Source organism: Zosterops lateralis (genome assembly GCF_965231275.1).
Source record: "Zosterops lateralis genome assembly, chromosome: 21".
Lineage (NCBI taxonomy): Eukaryota > Metazoa > Chordata > Aves > Passeriformes > Zosteropidae > Zosterops > Zosterops lateralis.
Genome location: NC_139781.1, coordinates 8370910 through 8395374, shown reverse-complemented (window position 1 = coordinate 8395374; position 24465 = coordinate 8370910). Strand labels below are relative to the sequence as shown.

Genomic DNA, 24465 nt, shown 5'->3' with positions numbered 1-24465 from the left:
GGGACGGCACAGCACAGCGCGGGGCGGCTCTAGGGCCCGGCAGCGCGGGGCGGGCGGCTCCGGGGCCCTGCGCGCCCACGCCGGGGGTCTCGCCCCCCTCCCCGCTCCCGCCATAGAAGGAGCAATGGCGGCGCCGTAGAGCGGCCGCCGAACCCCCGCCCCAGCGCCGCGCCCGGGCCCGGCGGGAGCCGAGCGGGGCCGCCGCTGCTCCTCCTCCTCCTCCTCCCGCCGCTGCTCCCCGCAGCCGCCATGGCCACCGAGCTGGAGCCGCCGGCCGCCGGCGCCGTGTCGGGCGCGGCGCCGCTGGAGGCGGAGGAGGACGAGGAGCACTGGCTGTACGGGGGTAGGTACCGCGGGGCCCGGCCGGACACGGGCCCGGCCCCGCCTCAGGGCCGCCCCCGCCTGCGGGGCCGTGCGGGACCGGGGGCGGCCCCGCGGGAGGGAAGGAGGGAGGGACCGGCATCTTTCCCCGGGTCCCCTCCGAGGGACCGGCATTTTTCCCTGTGCCCCTCCGAGGGACCGGCCTCTGCCCCCAGGCCCAGAGCGGGACCCGCGCCCGCCCCCGGCCTCCCCTCAGAGCGGCTCTTTCTGCGCGGGCGGCGGTGTGTTATTGTCCTTTTAGCAATAACACTGATGTGGGGAGGTTAACGCTGTGCTTTGTTGAGAGTTTCAGTCCGCTGATCACTCAAACCTTGTGAACCGCTGGGTTAACGGGCCTGGGATGTGGCCGGCATAAGCCACAGGACTTTATTGAAACGTCTTTGTCCTCCTCCTCCTCATAGACTTTCCACATGAATGCTTTTATGTTTCCTCTTCCCTGGCACGTTAAAATATTATATAGAGACCTTCATAGGTGGCTTCAGTTCCTGTCCAATAGTTGTCTCTGTTCTCTGAGACTTAGGATATATATTTTGAGTTTTGTTTGGTGTGAGACATCACCTCTGCGGATGGGTGGTGTTGGTTGGGTTGGGTTTATTTTTAGTTGTTCCATTTCTAGTTGAACTTTGTTGAAAAGAGAGCATTGGGGTTATAATGCCTTGGCACTGGGTATTTCTGTACCTGTGATGCCTTTTGTTGCTTGAATTTTTCTCTTTTCCTTCCACTTGAATAATTCCTTTGTTCTTGCTGTTGTTTTTGCAGATGACACCACTGCTAAGCAAGAAGATGGACCAATTTCTGGGTGAGTCCTGAGGCTGTTTATTCATTATAACAATAAATACATGGTGTAAAGATTGAGCCTTGTTGAGCAGAGCTCCATGAGTGCTTTACCAGAAACAGCAGCCTGTCCTTTCCCCATCCCATGGGATCATCCCCAGCTGGGATAATTTATGGCATTTATGGATGTGGAAGCTGAACTGGATGAGTGCACTGGTTTGATTTAGAACTAACTTCTAGCCCTTTTTTTTTTTTTTTTTTTTTTCTCAGCAATTAGTTTCAAACCAGATCCATTCTCCAGTTTAATTCCCTGTGTAAAACGATGCCCTGAGGGTTGGTTTTGTGCAGGCCTGGAATTGGTAAAACTGGCCTGTGCTTTAGTCTGGGAAAGGTAAAAACCTTGAGGTTGAAATCTCGAGATGCTCAAACCAGCCCATTCTGTGAAGTCTCTCAAGACTTGGAGATAAAACCAGTGGTCAGTTTGGCTTTCTGTGTGTGAAAGGGGTTGGCTGTCTTGGTTTTTATTTCCTCTCTCCTTGTAGCTGTGTGTTTTGTTTGGTCTCAGCACAGGATTGCCTTTTTGCCATTTTAAATGGAATATTTTTCACAAGGCTTGATTTTCACTGGGCTCGTGTGTGTTCAGCCCCTTCCAAAGTTCAGTTTGGTGTTTATTGCCATTGTAGGTTCAGTGTCTGGAATGTTGAGGTTGTTACAGGTACTGTCCTATTTCTGTGCTGAAGGAATATATGAAAACTTGTTCAAATAAACAAGTGGTAAAAAACATGGTAAATTGGTACCTAAAAACATCAAATGAGCTTTGTGAGGAGGAACAACTTCTAGACAGAAATTTACAGCTGCTTTACATAAATCTGCTGTTCCTTGTCACGTTCATCTGAATGTAATTTTACTTTACAAGCAGGACTGAAAAATCTGAATTTCCAATAACTGTAAAAAGCAGGAAGGAAGAATATCAGTGGCCATGCTGGCTCTCCTTTTTTTTTACTTTTTTTCCCCCATATTTCTTCACTGCACAATGAGAATCTACCTAAATGAAGAACTGTGGGGTATTTTAAGAAAAAAAAAATGACTCTTTGTTTGCTCTGCTGTCAGCAGCTGCAGCTCCAGGGATGTGTCTGGAGTGTCCATCCCCAGGCAGGAAGCAGAAATCTGCAGAGTTTGGGATGCAGCATCAATTCCTGAGCCTAAGGGATGTGTTAGATGCCAGCAGGAGGCTGTGCTCTCAGCAGTGCCCAGGATTGTGTTGGCATTCTGGGGAAGTGAAACCTCTGCCACGTTTCCCTGTGCCCAGACAATGCTGGGGATCTGTCAGATGGTTCATTCCTGGGGAGCAGAGAGCTTGGGAAAAGACTCCTGGTTCCCAGGTGTCTCTCTGAACTCCAGTTCATGCATTTTAATGCACACCCACAGATGCTGCATGTGATTTGAAGCTGAAGGTAACACTTGTCACTCTTCCTGAACACAGTTATCTCAGAGTTTTAAGGAGATTCAGGGCTGGAGGTCAATGCTGATTTGTTTGGATTGGGCAAAAAGTTTTTGGATCCATCGGATTTTCTCCAGTGGTCCATGGTTTGGTCCCCATGTCACAGCCTGTGTGTGCAGCATGGCAATACCTGGGGGTTGATTTTTCCCTCTGACACACCTGGAAGTGTGTGCAGGTGTCACATCAGGAACTTGGCACCGTGGGACCTGTGCTTGGTCAGCTGCCCAACCTCCAGGCCTCGTTTTGATCTTGGCCTGATGAATTTCTCTGTACATGGGACTTTCCCAGCCCGGGGCTTCAGTTATGCTCAGATTGTTTGTTCTTTGTTTTACACTCAGTAACAGCTGGGTTGTGTTATTTTCCCTTTTTCATATGGTATCACTTGTGAGGTGACTTTGATGTGACCAGTGCCTGTGAGATGTTGCCTGTTCCTTTTTGAAGACAATCCTGTGAATGTTTGTCCAGTGTGGGATTTTAAATTAACAGCAACATCTCCACAAAGCACTGGTGGAGGATTGGGTTTCCTTGGCCTGGGCTGTTCTGATTGTCTCTCTTGAAAAAACTCAGAATTATTTTGAAGTTCTGCCAAGTTTTACCTGTGATATTACAGACAAATGAGCTCTCTGTGTGTCAGTTCTGTAACACTTGGCACACTCTTTTCTAGCATGTGCACATCAATTCCACTTTCTTGCTTGGCCAGTGCAATAAACAATGTTAACATTTGTACAAACTCTTAAACTGGAGGTAAATCCAAACCTGACCATTGTTTCATCAGGACTAATTTGTAATGAGGGAGAAGAATGGGTGCACAATTGTCTGACTTTTCCTTTTGGAATTTTAACTACTTCACTGTAAACTATTTGTAGAAACACTAAAATAACTTTTTTTCCTTAATTTCTCTGGGACAGACGCCTTTGCTGCTGACTAAATGAATGTGTAATTATTAGCATCCTTAAGGAGGAGGTGAAATTTTTGCTGATTATGGTCTTATTCTTATCAGTTGTGATTGTGCCAAATCCGAGCTGAGCCAGCTGCCCACTGAGCTGCTGAGTGCTGTCAGGTGCTCTCTGGATGTGTGAAACTGATTCTTCCCAGCAAAAGCAAAGCCAAGCCAGGAGGATGGATTTTTTTGTCAGGTAGTTGAGCTAATGCCAGCAGAACAAACACACAAGAAGAATAAAGCATTGTGTGAAAGTCACCTGGGAAAAAGCTTTAGAAGTGGTTGTAGGTGACCCTCTAGGCTGGGCTTGTCCTGTTTCTGTTGTGTGTGGTGGTCACTGTGTTTTCTCTGTCCCCAGGCACACAGAGGCTGCTCACCCTCTGCAGGACCCTCCCCAGGAGAGCCGGCCCGTCAACAGCGAGGACAGGGACATGTCCCAGCACGTACGTGTCCCCTGCCACAGGGGTGTCTGTGCCTTCCATCATCCTGGAGACAATCAGAGAGTGTAACAATCCTCGTACTCCCTAATACCTGATCTCTGCAGTGTTGGGATGTTCTGTCCCCCTGCCACAGGGGTGTCTGTGCCTCTCAAGCATTCCTGGGGACCAACAGGGAGTGTAACAATCCTACTGCTGCCTAATACCTGATCTCTGCAGTGTTGGGGTGTCTGTGCCTTCCAGCATCCTGGGGACAAACAGGGAGTGTAACAATCCTGCTGCTGCCTAATTAATACCTGATCTCTGCAGTGTTGGGGTGTTCTGCCAGCCAAAGCAGCTCCAGCATTGTCTTGTGGGGAGGGAGGCCTGGTGCAGGCTCTGCTCACACCCTCTCAGGAGGCACATCAGGGTCTCTGATGCTGCAGTCTGGTAGGAAAAGCAGAACACAGTGTGGTCCAGCTCAGTATGCAGTTTGACTTCTCAAGGACCTGGAAAATATGGGAAGCACTGGGATAGAAAGCTTTGGTTCAGGCTCAGACCTCTTAGAATGCAATCTGGTGGTTCAGTGCTGGAAGAGGAGGAGGAGGGTTGCTTCTCCCCACCCTCCTCTCCTGGGCTCTTTGATGTGTTTGTGTTCTGCCACATCAAGAGAGTTCATTCAGAGTTCTGACAGACCCATGTGCTGTGGAAAAGGAGGGAGGGTGAGGGACACCTTCCTCACGTAGGGTGAGGTGCTAATTCAGCTTGTGCTTCTCACAAAACTGCACTTGCTGCAGATCTGGAAGATGTCTTTTTCTATGTCTTTACTTTTGTACCCAGCACTGAGGTTGCACTGGAGTCAAATCTGTAAATTGAAGTGACTTGGGGGCTGACTGTGCTAAATCAGCCAAACCAAACTCCTCAGCTGCTCCTACCTCAGAAGTTGTGGTGAGAGAATATTTACCTTGAGGTTCTTAGGTGAAGCTTGCTGGATGTATTTTGGTGGCTTTCATTTGTGGCTGTGTACTTTGACCTTGGTCCTTGTGAAGGATGTGCCAGAAAAGCCCCAACTCTCAAAAAGAGTGGGACTGGAGAACTGAGGGACGTGGTGAAATTCTTACAACTGAGCTAAACCTTCCCCACACTCACAAATATTACCCCAAATTTCACGTAGTGCCAAATCTTCAAAAGACACACAGGAGTTTCTCTGTGGGCAGCTGCCCATTGTTGCTGAATGCTGTCCTAGAATCTCCCTGAGCTTTGTCTGTGCTGGAGAATCCCCATTTGTGTGCTCTGACGAGCTCCTGTGTGGCTGTGCTGTTGCAGGCCCTTCCCAGTGGCGAGGATGATGAGGATGACAGTGACAGTGACAGCGACGACGACGACGTGAAGGTCACCATTGGCAACATCAAGACAGGAGCACCATCCTACATGTGGGTACAGCTGGGTGTGGGTTTGGGGCTCAGGGATCTCAGCATGGTGGGAAGGGATGAGCTGAGGGCTGCTCTGGCTCCTGGGAGCATCACCCACAACACCACAGTGGGCTCAGGAGCTGGTGGGGCAGCTCTGCCCTGCAATTGCTTCTTGGAGAATCCATCTGTAAAATGGGGGTGATAATCCATGGGGCTGCTGCTGCTGGAAAATTAACTTACTAATGCCTGGGCTCCCTGGGGCAGAATCAAAGATGGGAAGTTCTGTTTAACTCATCTGTGAAAACTTCCAGAACCGAAATCTGTCTTGCTAAGGATTTGCATAAGCTGTGAATTTACTAATTTCCAGCTGTCTGATTTTGTGTGGCTCAGAAATGGCAAGGCTGGGTTTGAGAAGCAGGAAATTACTTTTTTTTTACAACTCTGCCTAAAGTGCATTGAATAAAAATAAAAAGACAGCACTTGTGCTTGCTGCTAGCTGCCTTCCTCTTACACAAACAACTTACCTGTGCTTTGCTGCATATTCTAATTTTTCCACTTTATGGATAATTTCCTTCTCTTGTTGTAGAGGTGGTTTCACTCTGATGGATGACTCTGAATAGCAAACCCAGGTGAACTAAAGCATCTCCTGAAGGGTGTCAGGGCTTGAATATATTTTGCATGAGAATCTTTAGCCAAATAATTTGTTCAAATGCCAACTTAGTGATTCTTTTCCAATAGGGGAACTCCTATGAATCTAAACTTAAAAACGGGTAGAGGCTATGGAGCATCAGCTTCAGGTATTGCTGTTATTTTTATCCTTCACCTTTGCAGTATTTCACTGACAGCTGCAGCAGCTGCAAATTTTGCTCTGTTGTAAAGGATATAGAATTAGTGTAAACCAGGAATAGGAACTGCATTTTCTTAAAAATCAGTGCTCCCAGCACAGTCTGAGTGATTTAATTACCCATCACTGAGCAAGGTGATTATAATTCTATTTAAACTAGGAAAAAAATGAATTTATTGATACTTTTATAGTAAAAACACAGAATATTTCTAAAATACATTGTTGCACTGGGGCTGAGCATTGCAGTCCTGGAGAAGGGCTGGAACTCAGTGTCCTGAGCTACTTGCAGTGTAAGATGCTAAAAGAAACAAACTCTGGCCTTGAGTAGCAGCTGTGCTTATTTGGCTGCTGAAATTTTCCACACAATTCAATTTAGTTTCTCATTTAAATTGAGTCTTGGAATCTGTCCTTCCACATATGTGAGACTGTCCTTTCGTGGGCTTCATCTGCTGCCTTCCACTAATTGCTTTATCCAAATGAATTATCTTCTGATTGAAAAAAAATAAGAATAAATTCCCCTTGTAGGTTCTGTACTTGACAGATTTTTTCAGACTCCTGTTAGTCCACTTAAGACTGATCCTGAAAAAGTCTCTTGTTATGAGGAAACGTGTCTGTCTTGGGAGAGGAAAATAAACACTTTGCCTGGAGAGAAAAATAATTTAATTTTATTTTCATTTGGGGTAAATTCCATGCATGTCCTAATGATTTACTCTGTCTGTAGTACCAATCTGGGTTGAATTTGCTTCTCTGCTGTTCAGCTGCAGGTGCTGCACACCCTGTTTGTTTATGGAGTGACTGGAGAGTCCTTTTTATTAAAAAGCTGATTGTGGTTACCTGCGTGCTGTAAAGCTGGTGATTAATTCACTGCAGTGCTTTGTTTCTGCTGGAATAATTTGCTGAGCAAATGGGTGGATTAAAGGCATTGCATTAAAAGTTATAACAGTCCCTCTCTCCCCAAAGCCAAGTTGCAGCCCAAAGGTATTGACTTGGATGCTGCAGGGAACATAAATGGATTGCCTGTGATAGAAGTGGATTTGGATTCATTTGAAGACAAACCATGGAGGAAACCAGGTGAGGCCTCACAGTTCCTTGTGGTAAATATTTTCTGCAGTTCTAGTTGTGTCTCTTCATTTTCACATGTAATTTCTGTCCATTTATTGTTGCCAGGGAACAGGGAAGCTGGAACAATGTGCTCAGCCTCTGCTGCCTGGCTAGACAATCAATGGCATTTACTGATTGAGCAAGCCATGCTCTACGTAAAATTGGGTTGCATTTATTCTAGTAATTGGACTTCCCTGAAGGGAACAGCTATTTTTTTTTTTTAATGGTCTATTTTATTAATTCCCCACTTCCTGAGAACATTGCACTGATGCCAATCCAATAATGTTTGGCCTTAAAGGCAGCTGAGTGGGGTCAGGATTTGAGTGTTGATACTTGTTTTCCTCTTCCTGTGCAGGAGTTTGTTCTGTGTCCTCAGGCCAAGCCCAGAGTTGTCCCTGTAGTCCCTCCTCATTTGGGTCCTGGGGCTGCCCAAACTTGTATGAGGGAGATTTCTCCTCTCACAGCTTTAGGATGCTACAAATCAGCTGCTGCTTTTCTTCTGATACAAAATTGAAGGCAGTAGACATCCAGCTTTTTGCTGTGCTATTCTGATGAAATGTCAACTGAAACAAAAAGTCCTTTTCTCAGCCATCATTATTCTCCCTGCCAGCCCCTGTATTTTATTTATCTTTCAGCAATATTGTTGTGCTGAGTGAGTAGAGCTTTCCTGAGGTTGCCTGTGGTGTGGTCTGGGTATTTCCTGCCCCACCTGAAGGGCTGAAAGCTTCACAGGCATGTCCAGGTATCAAACCAGCACCAAAACACCCTGCACACAGTGCAGGCAGAATGGAACAGAAGCTTTTCTTCTGCAGGGATTTCTCCTTGAGGTGCCAAGTGAGACAGAGGGGAAAGGGAAGAAAATGAGTTAGAAAGAATACAGTGAAGTTCAAAGCTAAAGCATGGACGTGGTTGTGGCCATGCTGTCATCCCTGGACCAAAATAGAGCCAGCTGGCCCTAAAGCAGTGTTGGAATGCAATAGAGGGAAGATTTCTGCAGAGCTGTGTGGTCTGTAAGTTTATTTTAGATAGCAAGTAGCTCATTACTCAACAGCCTTTCAAGTTTATATCCTTTACAGTTAATTGTTCAAGAGTTTGGTATGTCTCTGAGTGAGGGAGAGGAAGGAGGAATCCTGTGTGGAAGAACTAATAGAGGCTGATAAAATCGACATGTGAATGCGTTGCTGAGTTGGTGTGGATGCAGTTTGCATGTTTGTACAGCAGGAAGAGTGGCCAGCCCAGGAGATAAACCTCACTGCTCAGACCTCACAGTTAAACCAAGCTCAGCTTGGGCAGAGTTTTGCTTTGCTCTTGCAGCAGCTCTTTGTTTTGGGGTTGGTCTGTGTGGGAATATCTTTGCCTGGGGGGTGTTTGAGGGGCACCTCAGCAGGGCAGGAGGTGCTTTGTAGTGCTGGGAGGTGGGAGGGATGCTCCTGGAATTCCTGCAGCTGGGATTGCTCCTCTGCACCTCTGGTGTCTTGGCAAGCAGCTTGTGGTCACCTCTGTTATTCAGAAATGCTTGTGCTGAATTAGCACATTGCACAGGAGACTGGCAGTGAGAGATAACACTCTGGGATGGCTAATTAGGGTTGTGACTGAATGTAATTACTTGTGTAGTCTGGGATGCATCAATAAAAACCTTCCACTTTAGCTGCCTTTCACAAAATGGGCACCCCAGAATCTCCTTTCAAAACAGCAAAGGCAGAGGTGGTCAGGAGGGGAATGTGTGGGCTTAGTTCTGCCAGGAAAAAGGTTCAGTGGCTCCACCCCATTTTTGTGTTGGGGGCTGGACCTGTCACTCCTGTGCTGTGCCCAGCACTCAGCTCATATGTGGACAATTGGAAGAAACCAGCCTGAAAAAATCAGGCTGGTGAATTAAGTGATTGCAGGGAGCTCCCAGTGACTGTGGAGATACTGTCCCATGTGTCCCAGGAGTCCCACTGGAAAACGTTTTTTCCCTGGAAAACTTTTGTTTCCTTAACCCTTTATGTAAGCAGCTAAAGGGCAGCTTGAGAATGCAAGTGTGCAGATCCTCTGCGTTAACTCCTGCTCCCTCTGCCAGGTGCTGATCTTTCTGATTACTTTAATTATGGATTCAATGAAGAAACATGGAAAGCTTATTGTGAAAAGCAGCGGCGGCTTCAGCTGGGGCTGGACCCTGCTCCTCCCATCAGCACTGAGAACAAGATCACGGTGGGTGACTCCTGCTCCTGGCTCCAGGAAAACTGGGATTGTGTTTGTGGTCACAGGGATGAGGGTGTAAGAGCAGGAGATACCTTAGTTCTGAACTGTTCTGTGTCCTTTCAGCAAGGAGAAATATAACAATGAATCTTTAAAGATTAAATCTCTGTTGAAAATCTTTTCTGTGTGGAAGGAATACATCAGCCTGGCAGGTTTGAACCAGTACAGCAGCAAGACTGGAGTGAATTTCCAGTTGGCTTGTAGGGGTCTCTGCTTGGAAAACCCTCTGGATGAGAGAATTCAGTGAGGGGAGCTGGGCCCCAGGGTTGTTTTGCTCACTGCTGGTGCCTGCAGTGGTGTGGCAGCCTTTTGTGTTTGCACTCTGCTTTGGCCATCAACCTTGCACAAATCCATGGTGGCCATCAGAACTTCAGCCAAATTGCTCATTCCAGTTTTGACTTAGTGACTTTATGGAAAATTATATGAGTTTAATAAACTCATAACAGGACTTCTGATAGGAGACAGTGGACAGGCTGAGGCTGGAATGGCTTGTGCTTTGGCTGAAGAATGGGCTGCTGTGATTGTTCCTTTTCTTTTGCTGAGGGTTAACCTCTGGTGCTCCATTCAGTTGAAAGAAAGGCACAACAGCCATGTGTTAATCTATTCCTTCCATAGGTTCAGCAGGGAAGAACAGGAAATGCTGAAAAAGAAGTGGAAAACAACATCATCAAAACAGAGTTCAAAACAGACTTCTTGGCCCTGGTGGGAGGACGAATGAAGGCTGGGCCTCCTCCCAACAGGTAAGAGAGGAGCATGTTCTTCATGGGGGGACCTGGGAATGTCTGAGTCTCCTCAAGCCTCAAAGAGAAGCTTTTAAGCTTGTCAGGAAGCTGCTGTGGTCACTCACTCAGTGCCACCCCTGCCTGCCCATTCCCCCCTCCTTGGCACAGGGAGGGAATCCTGGATCCCAACTGATGGGACACATCTCTGGGAGTGGAAGGAGCCAGGCAAACACCTCACCTTTGAGGGCTCACACTGCTGACATTGCTTGTGCTTGCTTGGCTTATTCCTCCTCCCACGATGTTAATCTTTGCCTCCTCAAGTGGAAGTGGATTACGAGTTTGGCAGAGGATAAGAGGAGCTGTTGGTTCCTGAGCCTGTGTGCGACGCTGCTGGATGTGTGGTAAAACAACTGAGTCATTCTGAGGGGCAGCCTCTGCTGGGGAAACCACTTGGCCCTTAGGAGATCGATGGGGTTCTATCAAAAGCTTCAGAGGAACACACCAGACGAGCCAGAGCTTCAGGCTTGGGGTGTTGCTGTTGCTTCATTCACAAAACAGCTTTTGCACACCTGCCTTGCAGAAAGCAGCCCTGCATCCCAGCTTCACCCCTTGTCTGGGAACCAACTCTGTGCTTCAGGATGAGCATTAAAGCTCTCTCTGCTCAGTCTGTTGGATTTGAGCACTTTGGGGGCATTTCTGTCCTGGTGTGTAATCCCTGTTTTTACACCTGTTTGTGGTGGTTCTTTGGATCACATTTCTGGGTGTTCAGAGAACAGAAATTATAGAGAAATGCAAACGGGCTTCTCCTTGACTTCTTATCCCAATTTGAGAGACATTTCCCCGGTGGGAAAGAAAACATGAAAGAAACGTGCTGGCAGCAGAGAGAATTGCTCCTTCTGGTGCCCCTGAGGGTAAAAGGATGCCTGTGCTTTGTCCCAGGAAGCTGGGAGGGACCATTGATGTCATCGGGGGCCAGGCAGGCACCATCCGCAGGGTGGAAGGGAGACGTCGGGATAAACACGCCTCCGAGGAAAACCCCATTCAGGTAAAGCCTCTCTGCTGCCCTGACAAATTGCTGGTTTTGTTGCGCTTCTGGTGAGCCCTGGGCAAATGTCTGTGTGTGTTCCTGACCTCCTGTATCCCAGTTCATTCCTGCAGAGCAGCAGGTAATGGATTGACCCTCTTGAGGTGTGTGCGTGGGTCATTCCCTTCTGCAGGCTCAGTTAATTTCTGGGTTAAAAGCTTGGTCTTTCTAGGAGCCAGATTTATCCTTTAAAGACCAGTCTTCCCTTTGGAGTGGTAAGGCCTGAGTTCTTTCATCATCAGCTCTCCCAGAGTATTCCTAGGATTGTGTAGCTGTGGATCTCTTTTGTGGATTATTCCCTTCCCTTCCACTGTGGGGTTGGAATCTTCAAACCTGCACGGAAGGGTTTGTACCTGGGGCTGGTGTTTCTGTACTTCAAAGTAACATTTAATCTCAAATCAGTTGGTGCAGCCCACACCTCAGACTGACCATGGGTCTGTATTACTGGATCTTGTCCTTTGTAAGAAATTAAAGCCTGGGTTTAAAGTTGGTCCCAGTTCTGGGCTTGCCTGCCCAGTGTGTGACCACAATGTTCTGGTTGGTTCCTGGGCACAGGAAGCTGCAGGGTCTGAGGACCATCTGCCAAACCCCCTTCTGTTAACCACCTTCCTCCTGCCAACTCTGCTAACTTGCCAGAAAAACCTAAACATGGAACCTTTCCCTTCCTAGGCCAAATTCCTTGGATTTTTCTTATAGTTCTGTGGTCCATTCATTTTTTTAGCAGTCAATTCTCCTGATTTTGCCAACAAGACGAGTTTGCATGAGGCAGACTTTACTGGGAAAGGGTTTTTTGTTGTTCCTCCCCCTCAGCAACACTGCCAGGTCACTGTGGTGCCTCTGCAGTTTGGTCACTCCTCAGGCACGGCCGCAGTCCTGTTGTGGTGATGCTGCCAGCACTATGAGGACCCTGCTGCAGTGACAAAGGGATTAAAATGTTCTATTTTCCTTCCTGTGCCCCCTAAGGTCCTGGGAGACCACGGCAGTAAGCCCCAGCCCCCCCAGCAGCCCCAGCAGCCCTCGCAGCCCCAGCAGCCTCCTCAGCAGCAGCCGTTCGCTCCACCGGCAGGGCCTCCGCCTCCCCCGCTGGCCGGGCCTCCTCCTCCACACTTCCTGCACCCTCCTCCTCCAGTGACCTCTGTGCCACCTCCCCTGCACCCTCCAGGTACGTGTGCACCCCCTGAAACGTGGCTTGGGATGTCCCAGGCTGGCAGCAAATCAAATGGTTCAGTGCCATGGGATGGGTGAGCACTCAGGGAACAGATCCTTACCCCAGGCTTTGTTTAGTCTCCATCAGCCTATTTAATGTTTGCCCTGAATACTTAAAAATCCCTCTGGGCTTTGTTTCCCTGAGGGAACCTTGCAGTGCTACTAATCCATTTGCTTTATTGATAAATGTCAAGAAGCAGTTTCCAGTTTCTTTGGAGGAAGCTGAGAACTCCTGGCTTAAATGCAAAGGCTGAAGTGAAGGGGCCACACTCTGTGCTTCTCCTGGTGCTGGAGCTGCAGCCAGGCTCTGGAGGAGGAACCAGGAGCACTCCTGCCTGAGGAGGATTTGCTGCAGCACTCCTGGGTTCTTTTCCCTAATAACTTTCCCATGGTAGCTTTTCCTACTGCCTTAGATTAAAATGCTTGGCAAAATCGAGATGGACACACTGGAGTGGAACCTGCAGCAGGTTCTCCTCTCCAGCTCCTTCAATTGTTCTGAGGACCAAATCAATTGTTCTTGTGTTTAGACTCAGAAAAGGAGCTCCCCAGTGTAAGAGAACAGCAACATTTTAAATTATAAAGGTAAAGAGATCATCATTTGGGAAAATTAGATTATTCATAGGCTAATTCCTGCTTTGTGACACCAATTTCTGCTGCTCTGTTTGCTCCAGTATGTGAGATTTATTCAAAATTGTGCTTTGAAGTTTAGCTTGAGGTACAGAGAGTCCATGAAGTACAGAAAGGCCATGCTTTCCCTGTTGTCCTCACTTGTTTTCCCTGCTTATTTCCCCAGGCCTGCCACCTCCAGGTCCAATTCCAGGTAGGTGTTACCTTGTTCTTAGTAACAGCAGCAGTTTTGATCACACAGCTTCAGAGCATTTGGATTAAGTAACAAGAAATAGGATGGCAACAGTTTAGAGCATAATTAATTTAAGATTAATAAACTCCAACTCAGCATTGAACCTGAGCTGCTTATCTTCTATTCTGACATAAATCTGTAGGTCAGAATCACTTGTTACATTCTGATCAGAATGCAATGTGTTTGCATCCCAAAAACCACTTTTCCTCCATAGAGCTGTAAGAGTTAATTGTTACTCCTCGATGAATCTTATGTTCAGTATTTATAAGCCAAAATAGAAGATAATTTTTGCTCTGTTTTTCTTCCCATACCCCTACAAACCTAACAGAGCTTTAGGGTGTGAATTTGGGAGGGAGACCCTACCCTGAAGGAAAATTATTCCATTTTAAACAGGGCCTTGTTTAGAGTAAAAAAGATGCTTTAGTGGTTTCTAAATGTGAGCAGCTCCAAGATCTTGATGCTGATTTACCCTCCTGTGTCTCTAGGGTTGTTCCCACCACCTCTGGCACCACCACCAGCTCTCCTCATCCCAACCCTGGATGGGTAAGACCACACCTGGGTAAGATCACACCATGGGAGCAGCTCCCCTGGAGGGAGGAAGGGAGAACAGGTCCAAAATCAGTGCTGGGGATGGTCTGGTCTTGGCTTGGGGTGGGGGGTGAGAGCAGAGTCTGTCAGGAATCCTCTCTGCATTCACCTGGATTTGTGATATTCAAGGCACAGGAAGGAGCCAATAAAATCTAGGTAAAGCCTAGAGCAGCTGATGGCACAATTTGTTACTGCAGATGCTTTCTCTGAAGGCGATCCAGGCAGTCTGTGAGCAGAGGTGCTTTCCCAGGGCAAGCAGTAGGATTGTGGCAGGTTTGGAAGCTGTGGCAAAACCCCTGAGCATTTCTGGTAGTGGGACTCCCATTAGAATTCTCCACAAACCTTCAGGAAAAACAGGGTTGAAGCTGCAGCACAACCAGAGCTGTGGGAGTCCCTGATGTCAGTAACTCACCCCCTTTTCTCTCCCAAAGGCAGCCAGCCAGCTACAACAACAGGCAGCCACCTCCCTTTGGCTACAACTCTGCAGGTGAGCACGGGGCAGGACACATCCAGCTGCTGCTCTCTCTTCCCTGGTTGTTGGCAGCCCAGGCTGTTCTGAGGCTGACACACATCCTGTCTGCTCCAGCTCCAGGCTCTTGTTGTGTCCCAGATGATCCCAGTGAGGAGCAGACGCTGGGTTTGCTGCACTGAGTGCTGGCTGCTGATGCAGTTTTGTGGCCAAGTGCTGAGGCTCAGGTGGCTATTCCAGGGCAGATCCCCAGCACAGAGAAACTTTCCCAGTGCCTCAGCAGTGTGTTCTCCTGCCCCTTTGCACACACCTCAGTCACATTCTCTCCCTTTTCCCCCACCCTCAGGGATTAGCACAACCATCCACAGCTACTGAGCTTGGCATCTCCTCCCTGAGCTTTTGAATCCTCCTCCTCCTCCCCAATTTCCCCCTCTCCCTTGCTCTGGGCTCCCCAGGTGCCACCCTGGACCAGAAGGTACCTGGTGGGTGGTGAGACCTTGTCCAGGTGACCAAGAGCCCAGGGCTGACAGACTGTGCAGTGCTGCCTGTAAATGCGTGCTCTTGTGCTTTCCTCAGGGAGAAGGAGTTCCCTGCCCTTTGCAAACCGCTGGGAGTGAAGGGAAGGACAGCAGGGAGCTGGGCCATTGTCTCCTTGGGTGCAGCTCTGCTGCCAGAGGGGATCTTTGGGAAGGGAGGGACGAAGGGATCCTGGGGGTGCTCTGGGTGACAGAGGGTTCTGCTCTCTGGTGCAGATTCAGGTTTCATCAGCTACCCCCCCATCTCCACGTCCCACACGCCCTGGGTGACCACGGTGGACAAGGGCACGAGCAGCTCCAGCAGCAGCCACTGGGAGTACTCGGGCTCCAGGCGGGACAGGGAGCGCGACCGGGACAGGGAACGGGACAGGGACCGCGACCGGGACCGCGACCGCACCCCGACCACCAGTGAATACAACAAGTGAGTGCTGCCTCCTGCTGTTCCCCAGCCTGCCTGGGCTACAGAGGACACCAATTCTGAATTCACCCAGCTGAATTCTCTGGGGTGTCTGGGGAAGAGCTCCTTTGCATCGATAACTACAGCACAGACCAGGAGCTGTGTCACTGGCTGATTTCCTGTCTCGGGGTTTGGGGATTTTTTTTTGTTTAAATCCAGCAGAACCAGTTCCTCTTGCTCTCCCACGAGGCCAGTCAATGAAATAGCCCCTCTGTGTTTACTCAGTGTTTCACAGCTCGGTGTGAAGCACTGGCTGCAGGAGCTGCTGCTTCTTGTCTTCTAAATGTCACTGTCAGATCAAAGGACAAACAGCCTGCTCTGCTCTCCTGTGGGGCTGGGAGTGCCATTCCCTGGGAGCCAGCCAGGAAATGGGAGTGGGACTGGAGAGACCACCTTGGTGGGAGCTGCTGTGACCTCAGCTGTCAGCAGTGCTGGGAGTACTTGGGAAAGGACAGGAGGCTTGGAGCCTCCCTGTGTGGATCTAAGGTGGAGGCTGTGCTGCAGAGATTTCCCAAACCCATCCCTTTGGTGTTCAGTCAGCAGCAGTGTGGGTATTTTGCAGGCTCCAGGCTCAGAAATGCCAATAATCATTCAAAACATGATCAGAATGTGCATTCCTGGCACAGGGTATTTCCTGCTGGGAAGCTTCCCAGCCCAGGGAGGGAGCAAACAGAGCACTGTGCTCCTAATATATATATTTTTTTTTTTTCTCCTTTATAAGCTTTTGGAGACTGTGGATTGGAGGGGGAGAAAGAGAACAGAAGATAAATTTGCTAAAATTGGAAGAGCTCAGACTCCCCCACTTCCTGGTCCATGCTGGAGCCAAGGCCTGGGCTCAGCACTCCTGAGCACATTGCTGGCATTTCTGGGTGGTGTGGAGCACCCCGGTGCAGGTCAAAGCAGGACAAGTGGCCTTGCAGTCCTTTGGAGCACTCCCAGCTGATTGATCCTGGGTGTTTATTTGTCCAGCTCTGTTTCCAGGAGTGTCAGAACAATGTCTCTTGACTTGCTTTCTCCCAAGCCTGAGTTTTGTTCCCACAGAGGGACTTGTTAACCTTTCTGATTCTGGCTTTCAGAAGTTGACCAGAGGGGAGTGTGGGCTGTGTCTCAGTTTGGGGTACACCCTGCCCCCTCCTGGGGATTGAATGAGCAGAGGTAGAGAGGTGCAGACAGAGAGCTGTGCTCACAGTTTGAGGTTTTAACCTTTTGGGGAAGAAAACAGCCCCTTCCACAGGAGGAGAGGTTCCCTGGGGTGTGGGTGCTGAGAGAAACGCAGGGAGGGAGCGACGAGAGTAACCCGTGTGCTGCATTCCTGGGGATTGAACAAGGTGCTTTGAGCAGGTAGAAAGGTGCAGACAGAGAGCTGTGCTCACAGTTTGAGGTTTTGAGCTTGTGGGGAGGAAAACAGCCCCTTCCACAGGAGGAGGATAGGTTCCCTGGGGTGTGTGCTGAAGGAGCGATGAGAGGAGCCTGTGCCGTGTCCTGCTGCCGGCGCATTGGGACCACCCCTGGTCACTCAGAGGTGCCTGATGCTGATGCTGAGAGAGCCTGCAGCCCTGGGCAGAGCCTCGGGGGCTGTGTGGCTCAGGGGCCGTGTCCCCATGCCCATGTGTCTGTCCCCTGTCCCCGCAGTGACGACGAGCGGTACCGCTACTACAGCCGCGAGCGCAGCTACGACTTCGAGCGCGATTACCGGCGCAGCCGCGACCGCAGCCGCGAGCGCGAGGAGCGGCACCGCGAGCGCCGCCACCGCGACAAGGACGACAGCAGCAAACACAAATCCTCCCGCAGGTCTGTTCCCTGTGCTCGGGGTGTGGGATGGTCAGCCTGGGTCATCCCAGCTGTGTCTGTGGCAGAGCTTTGGGTGGGAGGAGCGCTCTGGGACAGGGAGAGGAGAGCTCAGGGTTGAGTTGGTGCTCAGCGGGTGAAGGAGGGGTTGAGCTGGGCTCAGCCTGCCAGCACAGCTCCCTTCTTGACAAAACACACACTGAGGAGGTGCAAGGCCACAACAGAAGTAGGGCAGAGCTGACAGGATCAATGAGGTTGGGAAAGATCTGTAAGATCCAGCCTGTGACCCAACATCACCTTGTCACCCAGACCATGACACTGAGCACCACATCTGGCTCTTCCTTAAACATCTCCAGAGACAGTGACTCCATCACCTCCCTGGGCAGCCCATTCCAGTGCCCAGTCACTCTTCCTGTGAAGAATTTCCTTCTGCCTGCACTCAGAAATTGCCTCTTGAGCAGGAGGAGCAGAGCTCTTGCTCAGAGCCTGCTAATGAGGAGGGTGATGGTCTGCACAAAGGTGAAATTTTGGGGCAGAGCAGCACGTCCTGAAATCACAGATTTTCTGCAGAAAACAGATTTGCAACAGATGATTTTCCTGGAAGAGCAGTCCCCAGCAAAGCAGCAGCTCTGCTCTCTGGGCTGAGGCAGGTTCTGTGCTCAGGTCCTGTGTCACTTCACATCCCTTTAATGACTTGCTCTTGCTCTTTTTTTCTTGATGCTTCAACTCCCTTCTTTCAGGTGAAATTCCTGTCAGCTCTGTAGGTAATTGCCCTTATTTTGAAACTGGTATCAGAAAAACTCCTGTGTAGTGACTGGAGGAAAAAGGCTGTTTCTGTCCTTAAGGAGATGAGTAAGTTTTCAAGGAAGGACTGATTGCTGAAAGGTCGGAAGCAAAATGATAGGAAGAAAGACTAAGACCATAATAAAAATTGAATACAGAGCAACTGGAAGCTGAGCTGGTATCAGACAAACAAGTCATTGGCTTCAGGGTTATTTCTCAGCTTCCTCTACTCAGAATTGAAACCTGGGGGTAGATTCCTCACTGCAGGAATCCCACCCATGGTCCCCTCCACCCCAAACCATTCTGGGGTTTCCTGCTTGAGGCATTTTGAGGTTTGAGCCTGTTGGAGGCACCTGCAGATGATGAAAGGGTTTCATTTCCAGCTTCCTGCAAAGTGAGCAGTCTGAAGGAAATCACTGACGCTGATTTCAGTATTAAAGGACTGTCACATTGTCCCAGCACAAACCACTGACACATTGGCCACGAGGTGGCTGAGGCTGTTTTGTGGAGAGGCAGCAGCCTTTTATTTTTCCCTATTTTCTACCTTTAATGACTGTGAAACCATTTATTAAACCAGTCAGAAAATTACTTGAAGCCAGGAGCTTTTTCAGCCAGGTTCAGCCAGTTCTGTGTCTGCTGCTGAACTGGAATTCCAGCTGTGCTCAGAATTGGTCTGTACACCTGGTGCTGTCTCTGCACAGTCACAGTTTATCCTGGGATAAATTTCTCTGCTTGTTCCTGTACTCTGGGCTGTGCTTTAACTCTGCCACTCTCACACCACAGTGAGCTGTTGGTTTGAACCTGTGAGAGAAGCAGCAGGAAATCTCCTCCCAGGAGGGGCCAAAGCAGAGCTCCTCCTTTTCCCTGGTGGGAGGCAGAGCTGCCCCTGGGGCTGTGCTGGCTCTGAGGAGCAGCTGGCAGGGCACAGGCTCAGGGCATGCACAGCCTGCTCAGGCCTCTTGTGCCTGGGACTGCTCCCACATCACAGAAATCCTGGGTAAACACCCCCAGTTATCCACCCACATCTGGAAAACCGGGTGAGATAAAGGAGTTCTGAAGCAGTGAAGAGCCAGGTCAGGTGTGAGTCAGCAGAAGTGGAAACAGGATCTGTCTCCCATGGGGAAGTTCACATTTTTCTCGCTTCACTGACTCCTTTGCTGCCTCTAGTCCAGGGATTTCCCCTGCATGTTCACAGGAGTGAAAGTTTCAGACACAGCTTGGCTTTAGCACTGCTCCTCCTCTCGGCCTCAGTGCTGTGTCAGAATTGTTGGGGCTCGCTTGGGAGGGGGAGAACACCAAGATATTGCCTTTGGACACTGCCAGGAGTGGCAGTGGCAGTGTGTGACAGTGGCAGTGTGTGACAGTGGCAGTGTGATAGTGGCTGTGTGACAGTGGCAGTGTGGCAGTGCTGCTGCATCACAAAACGATTTTGGTGCTGCTGAGGTGGCTCCTGTTGCAGGATCAAAGCCCCCATGCCCATGGCTGTGTCCCTGCTGTGTCAGGGCTGTGTCTGATGTCCCCTTGTCCCCTCTGTCCCCTGCTCAGGAAGCAGCACGAGAGCGAGGAGGGCGAGAGCCACCGGCGCCACAAGCACAAAAAGAACAAGCGGAGCAAGGAGGAGAAGGAGGCCAGCGAGGACGGGGCCCAGGAGGGCGAGGAGCAGGACACCAAGGAGTGAGGCAGCCCCAGCAGGAACTCACTCCTGTAGAACCAGCATGGCATTGGTGATGTTTTGGTCGAGGGGTGATTTTTTTTATTATTATTATTTTTTACTTTTCTCCAAGGGAAGAGGCTGACTGGGCGAGCCACGGCGCAGCCGGCAGCGCTCCGGGAGCCGAGGCTGCACGTGCCCTTCAACTTCCTTTTTTTTGTTTGTTTGTTTTTGATACAAGACAATACAGCAGTACTAGTTACAAAGCACTGAGCTACTCTACTCATCCACATCCCTAGGGAGAACTTTGGTGTATCAGATCCTATGGTTTCTGATGGAAGATGGCTTCAGCTGAAACTAACGCAATTAGGTCGTAGTTCTTGGTTCTTTTTGTCATCATCATTCCTTTTTGAGAACTAGGACAGTAAGTGCAACTTGAAATTTATTGTCCAAAGAACAGCGTGATTTAGATCCCGGGAGCCAGCTTAGAGTCTGGTGTCCAGTAGTGAAAAGTCTCATCCATGAATAAATTTCTTTATAGCTACAAAAGCAGCTTCTGATTCCTCCGTGGCCAGCTGGGCGTGTCAGGAGGAGCTGCAGGATCCGCTCCAGGCGGGCACAGGGCCTGTCTGGATGTGGCAGCTTCCAGAAGCTGCTGAGGGCGTTCACACAGCGTGTGCAGAGACTCCAAAACTGGCTTTTTTTTATCCATGGCTAAAGCAGTTCTGTCATGTTACACCTCTACGTGGGGAATCAATGAAGATCCATAGCAAGAGCATGAATTTCTCTTTAATTCCTTTTGACTTAACTATTTTATTTCCTTTTTTTTTTTTTACTATGAGTTGACTGAATAACCTAGAGTGGAGTAGAGAACACCAAGTCCCAGTTAGCAGTTTGCCCTCGTGGGGTTGGCGTTTCTATTTGGGTATCACCAACACTCCTGTCCAATGCATTCCTTTCCCTTAGACCCCAAAATAAATTTAGTCAAATTCCAGAGTTTCTTTGGACTTAGTATTGGTTGGGGAAGGGGCAACAGAGACGTTTCTGGGTGGGGAAGAACAGGGGAAATAATTTTGAGGGGTTTTGGTCTGTCTGGTCCTTAGGATCCTTCTATTCATGTGAGCCCACAAATGTCTCATTTTCCTTTGACTTGTTATTTAAAACTGTCTGAAATATTTGTCTTAAAATAATATGGTTCTGAAATGTTCTGTATTTTTTTTGGTATTGTAATCTTAGAAGTCTTGAGTGTGCTGGGAAATGTCCAACCTGTGCCAGGAGAGTTTTTTGGTTCAGGTTCAACATTGTGACAGTGCAGTGATGGGTTTGTAACTGCAGAGCCCAAGGGAGGAAGGAGGAGGAGAATTTGGGTTCTGCTGAGTTTTGGTTCTCATGGAGGTTTTTTAATGTGTTTGAGCTCCTGGGCACTGTGTGCACTGAGCCAGGTTCTCTGGGCTCAGGCTGCAGGGAATTCCTGCCTCTGCAGCCTCGGTGGAGCCCAGTGAGGAATCTCCCTCTGTGCCCCCTGGGCAGCTCTGCAGCAATCCCAGCTCCTGGCACGGGCTGGGCAGGGAGCAGGGAATCCTCCTGGCAGCTCCTGCTCAGCTGGGAGTGCACAAAAGCTTTGGGGAGAATGGGCTGAACTTGCTGCACCCCAGGAGAAATCAGAGCAGAGTGGGGAGGAGGATTCAGGAGTGCTTGGCCTGTGCTCCCTGGCACCACAGACAGAGGTGCCCACCCTCTTTTCCAGAGCCCCTCACCCTTTTTTCCTGAGCCCCCCAGCCTCCCTCAGGAGCATTTGGTGCTGATAAACCAGGCTGGCTTTTCCCAGCACAGATCTCTGACCTTGGTGGGCAGCCAATGCCAAAGGGAGCCCAGGCAGTGCCCTCAGCCCCCTCTGAGCTGCTTTTTCCTGCCTGGATCAGGAGCTGTGCTGCCACTGGAATGCTGCACACAGGTGAGTGGGGGTGGCCCAGCCAAGGAAGGATAATTCTCCCACCTTTGCATGTTCAGGTGTCCCTGGTGCCTCTCCAGGGGTGGCTGCTCCACTCCCTGATCTCCTGCACTGCTGGAGAGACACAATCAATGGTGATCACACCAGGGAGCTGCTGCAGGTTTACTGGTGTTGGGATGTGGGGTTTGCTGGTTTTGAGGGATTTTTCCCAGGCAGTGGATTTCAGGATAGTCCAGCTCCTCTCCTGGGAGAAGCAAAGACAATTTACTCTGTTTCCTGCCAGTCTCACTGTTTGGAGCAGCCTCACTGGAGCAGTGACCTGCTCTGGGGGCAGCTGCTCCATGGAAAGAAAGGGTAAAGACCACACACTTCAAATGCATCTTTTTCAGCAATATCACAATAATTTATAAAGGCATCAAAACAAATTCAACATCTATTAACAAGCTGATTTTGGAGACAAAAATTTAAATTATGAGGACATTTTGGTGAAGTTGAAGGCACCTTGGAAGGAGATGGAGTAACAGTGGTTCTGCAGCCTCCTCCTCCCTCCTCTGCCAGCCCAGCAGCTCTTCCCTCCTGCCCTTTCCCCACACTTGGAGCAGGCAGTGGGAATCTCTCTGTCCTCTCTCTGTCCACACCAATATTTACTGTTCCAGGCACAGATTCTGCACGTTGATTGGAAAGAGATTAAAAAAAAAAAAAATTGCTTCATGTTTTTGTGTCCCAGTGAGGTCAATGATGAGTTTTCCTTTGTGGATTCAGTAGAACAACAAGAAAGCAGCCCTGGAGTCCAGGTGGAGCCCCAGGTGTGCTGTCAGAGTCCCCAGAGGAGTTCTCAGCCCAGCCAGGGCTGTGTGAGGATGGAGCTGAGGCTCCTGCAGTGTCCTGGGCTCTGGGACAGCTCCCAGTGCAGGAGGTGAAGTCACTGTGTGTAAACAAGGCCCAGGGACAGCAGATGACAAATTGGCAGCCCAGGAGAAGCTTCAGCCAGGGCTGCTACAAGGAATTAAACATTCATTCGAGGCAGCATTTGGACAGGGGACAGACGCCTTGGATTCTTACAAAGCTGGTCCTGCAAAAGGTGCAGCAGAGACAGCACAGGAGGAAAGATCCCTCAGTGCAGCCCATCATTTGCTCATTAAGCTGCTAAAAAAGGGAATTGCTTCAGGTGGAGTTTGCAGGTAGGAACTTTCACAGTGTCAGAGGTCACATCACCCTGCCTGGGCTTCAGTTCTTTAGTTCTAAATTTTACCTGCACAGTGGGTTTGAACTGAAGGCAGGCTGGGCACAGTCTCCTTCTGGAGGTGACTTTCCCTGCAGCCAGGGATCCTTTGTGCTTCCCCTGATCCCAGGAGTTGATATTCTGCTCCAGCTGCAAGAGGGACATGAACAGAACTGCAGGAGAAATCCCACCTGCCTGACAGTACAGGGGCTCCTGCCTCTGCCTGAACTCTGCCCTCAGCACTGGAAACACAAAAATAAAACAGGCCTGACACCAGCCTGTTCCCTTCCTCACCCTCCTGGGGAAAAAGCTGCTTTTGTCAGTCCTCAAACCAGGGAAACTTGTGTGCAATAATTGTGTGAGCCTTGCCCTTGACCTTTGGTAAAGTCACATTTTGCAACATCGTATTTCAATGAAACCCCTCTTGCTGATGCCTTTGAGAGTGGTTCTTTAAGCTGTTGAAATTGTCCCTTTGCAATAAATCAGTGGAGTTGGCAGATCCTAAAGTGGGATTTGTGACAGGAGCCTCGTGCAGGTGACAGCTCCACAGGCTGGCCCAGCAGCTCTGGGCTTTGATGTGTTCACACATTCCTGGGGCTGCTGGCACCTAAAAATGAGGACGGGGAAATCCTGAGAGAGAGAAATGTCTAAACTGGGTCCCATCCTTACAGATTTTGTAGCTGTTTCTAAAAGCCCCTGTTTTAACCCCTTCAAATCCTCAGTGGAAAGCAGAGCCCTAAAACCAGGGCGAGTCTCAGCAGCCTCCAGGGCAGGTTGTGGAGAAACACTGGGAAGAGCTTTCTGTGCACCACCAATCCTAAGGAGCCTTGATGAGCCCGGGAAGCTCCAACAGCTGTTGGGTCAACCCTTACTTTGAATTCAACATCCAGATTTGTTGGTAAAACGTTTTCCATAGGAAGGAAGCGAGGAGTCTTCCATGGCAATGCAGCAGCAGTGCAGCAGTCCCTGCTCCCTGCCAGGTGTAGCCTGGCTGTGCCCAGCTGCAGTTGGATCCCTGGAAGTGCTGGGGGGTTGTTGGGGCTGTCACACGAGGCTCCCTGGCCAGGACACCACGGTCAGGGTGACTCTGTTCCTCTGCTCCTTCAGCATCGGGATCAGTTCAGCGTTGCTCATCCCGATGGCCGGCACTCCGTTCACAGCCACGATTTCATCCCCACACCTGCCCAGAGACAGCTCCAGTCAGGACTGGCTCACTGTTAACCCTGAGACAAACCATCAGCTCCAAAGAACAACTTCCCTTGAGCAGAGGGGACAAGGAGAGGAGGAGAGCAGTGCTTGGGGGGCAGCAGTGAGGGGCAGGAGCTGTGCTGGTACAACACGGACAGCCCAGGCCAGCCCTGCAGGCACTGACTGAGCTGCCACCAGCAGAGTGTGACAGGGACCTGCCCCAGCTCTGGGAGCAAAGCCCAGCTCCTGCAGGGAGCCCTGTCCCCTCCCTGTGGCTGTGGCAGCACCCAGGGGTGCCTGTGGGGCCCTGCAGCCCCACCCTGCCCCTCTCACTGCCATCCCACCGACAGCCAG

General features: G+C 49.9%; 2 protein-coding genes across 4 annotated transcripts in view; one reads left to right on the top strand and one right to left on the bottom strand.

Moving 5' to 3' along the window:
* Positions 1-249: 249 nt before the first annotated feature.
* LOC310917942 (uncharacterized protein) lies at positions 250-21429 on the top strand (the record flags this gene model as incomplete). Of its 2 annotated transcripts, none has more annotated exons than XM_083876582.1 (16): positions 250-343; positions 1141-1180; positions 3955-4039; positions 5339-5445; positions 6163-6221; positions 7229-7339; positions 9429-9559; positions 10223-10347; positions 11269-11374; positions 12377-12575; positions 13413-13439; positions 13964-14021; positions 14498-14553; positions 15288-15492; positions 17161-17319; positions 19645-21429. In XM_083876582.1, 16 exons carry the CDS (start codon positions 250-252, stop codon positions 19775-19777), a joined length of 1695 nt encoding a protein of 564 aa, XP_083732708.1. In that variant the 3' UTR covers positions 19778-21429. The 2 variants fall into 2 exon arrangements, with proteins under 2 accessions (XP_083732708.1, XP_083732709.1); XM_083876583.1 differs by lacking the exon at positions 250-343 and adding an exon at positions 576-853.
* A 660-nt stretch (positions 21430-22089) lies between these two features.
* Positions 22090-24465, bottom strand: part of LOC310917875 (ligand of Numb protein X 2-like) — a 28616-nt gene continuing 26240 nt past the window's right edge. For both annotated transcript variants that reach the window (XM_083876478.1, XM_083876477.1), the window contains exon 10: positions 22090-24103. In XM_083876478.1, the coding sequence (XP_083732604.1) occupies positions 23968-24103 (136 nt within the window). In that variant the 3' untranslated portion in view covers positions 22090-23967. The remainder of the gene's footprint in view (positions 24104-24465) is intronic.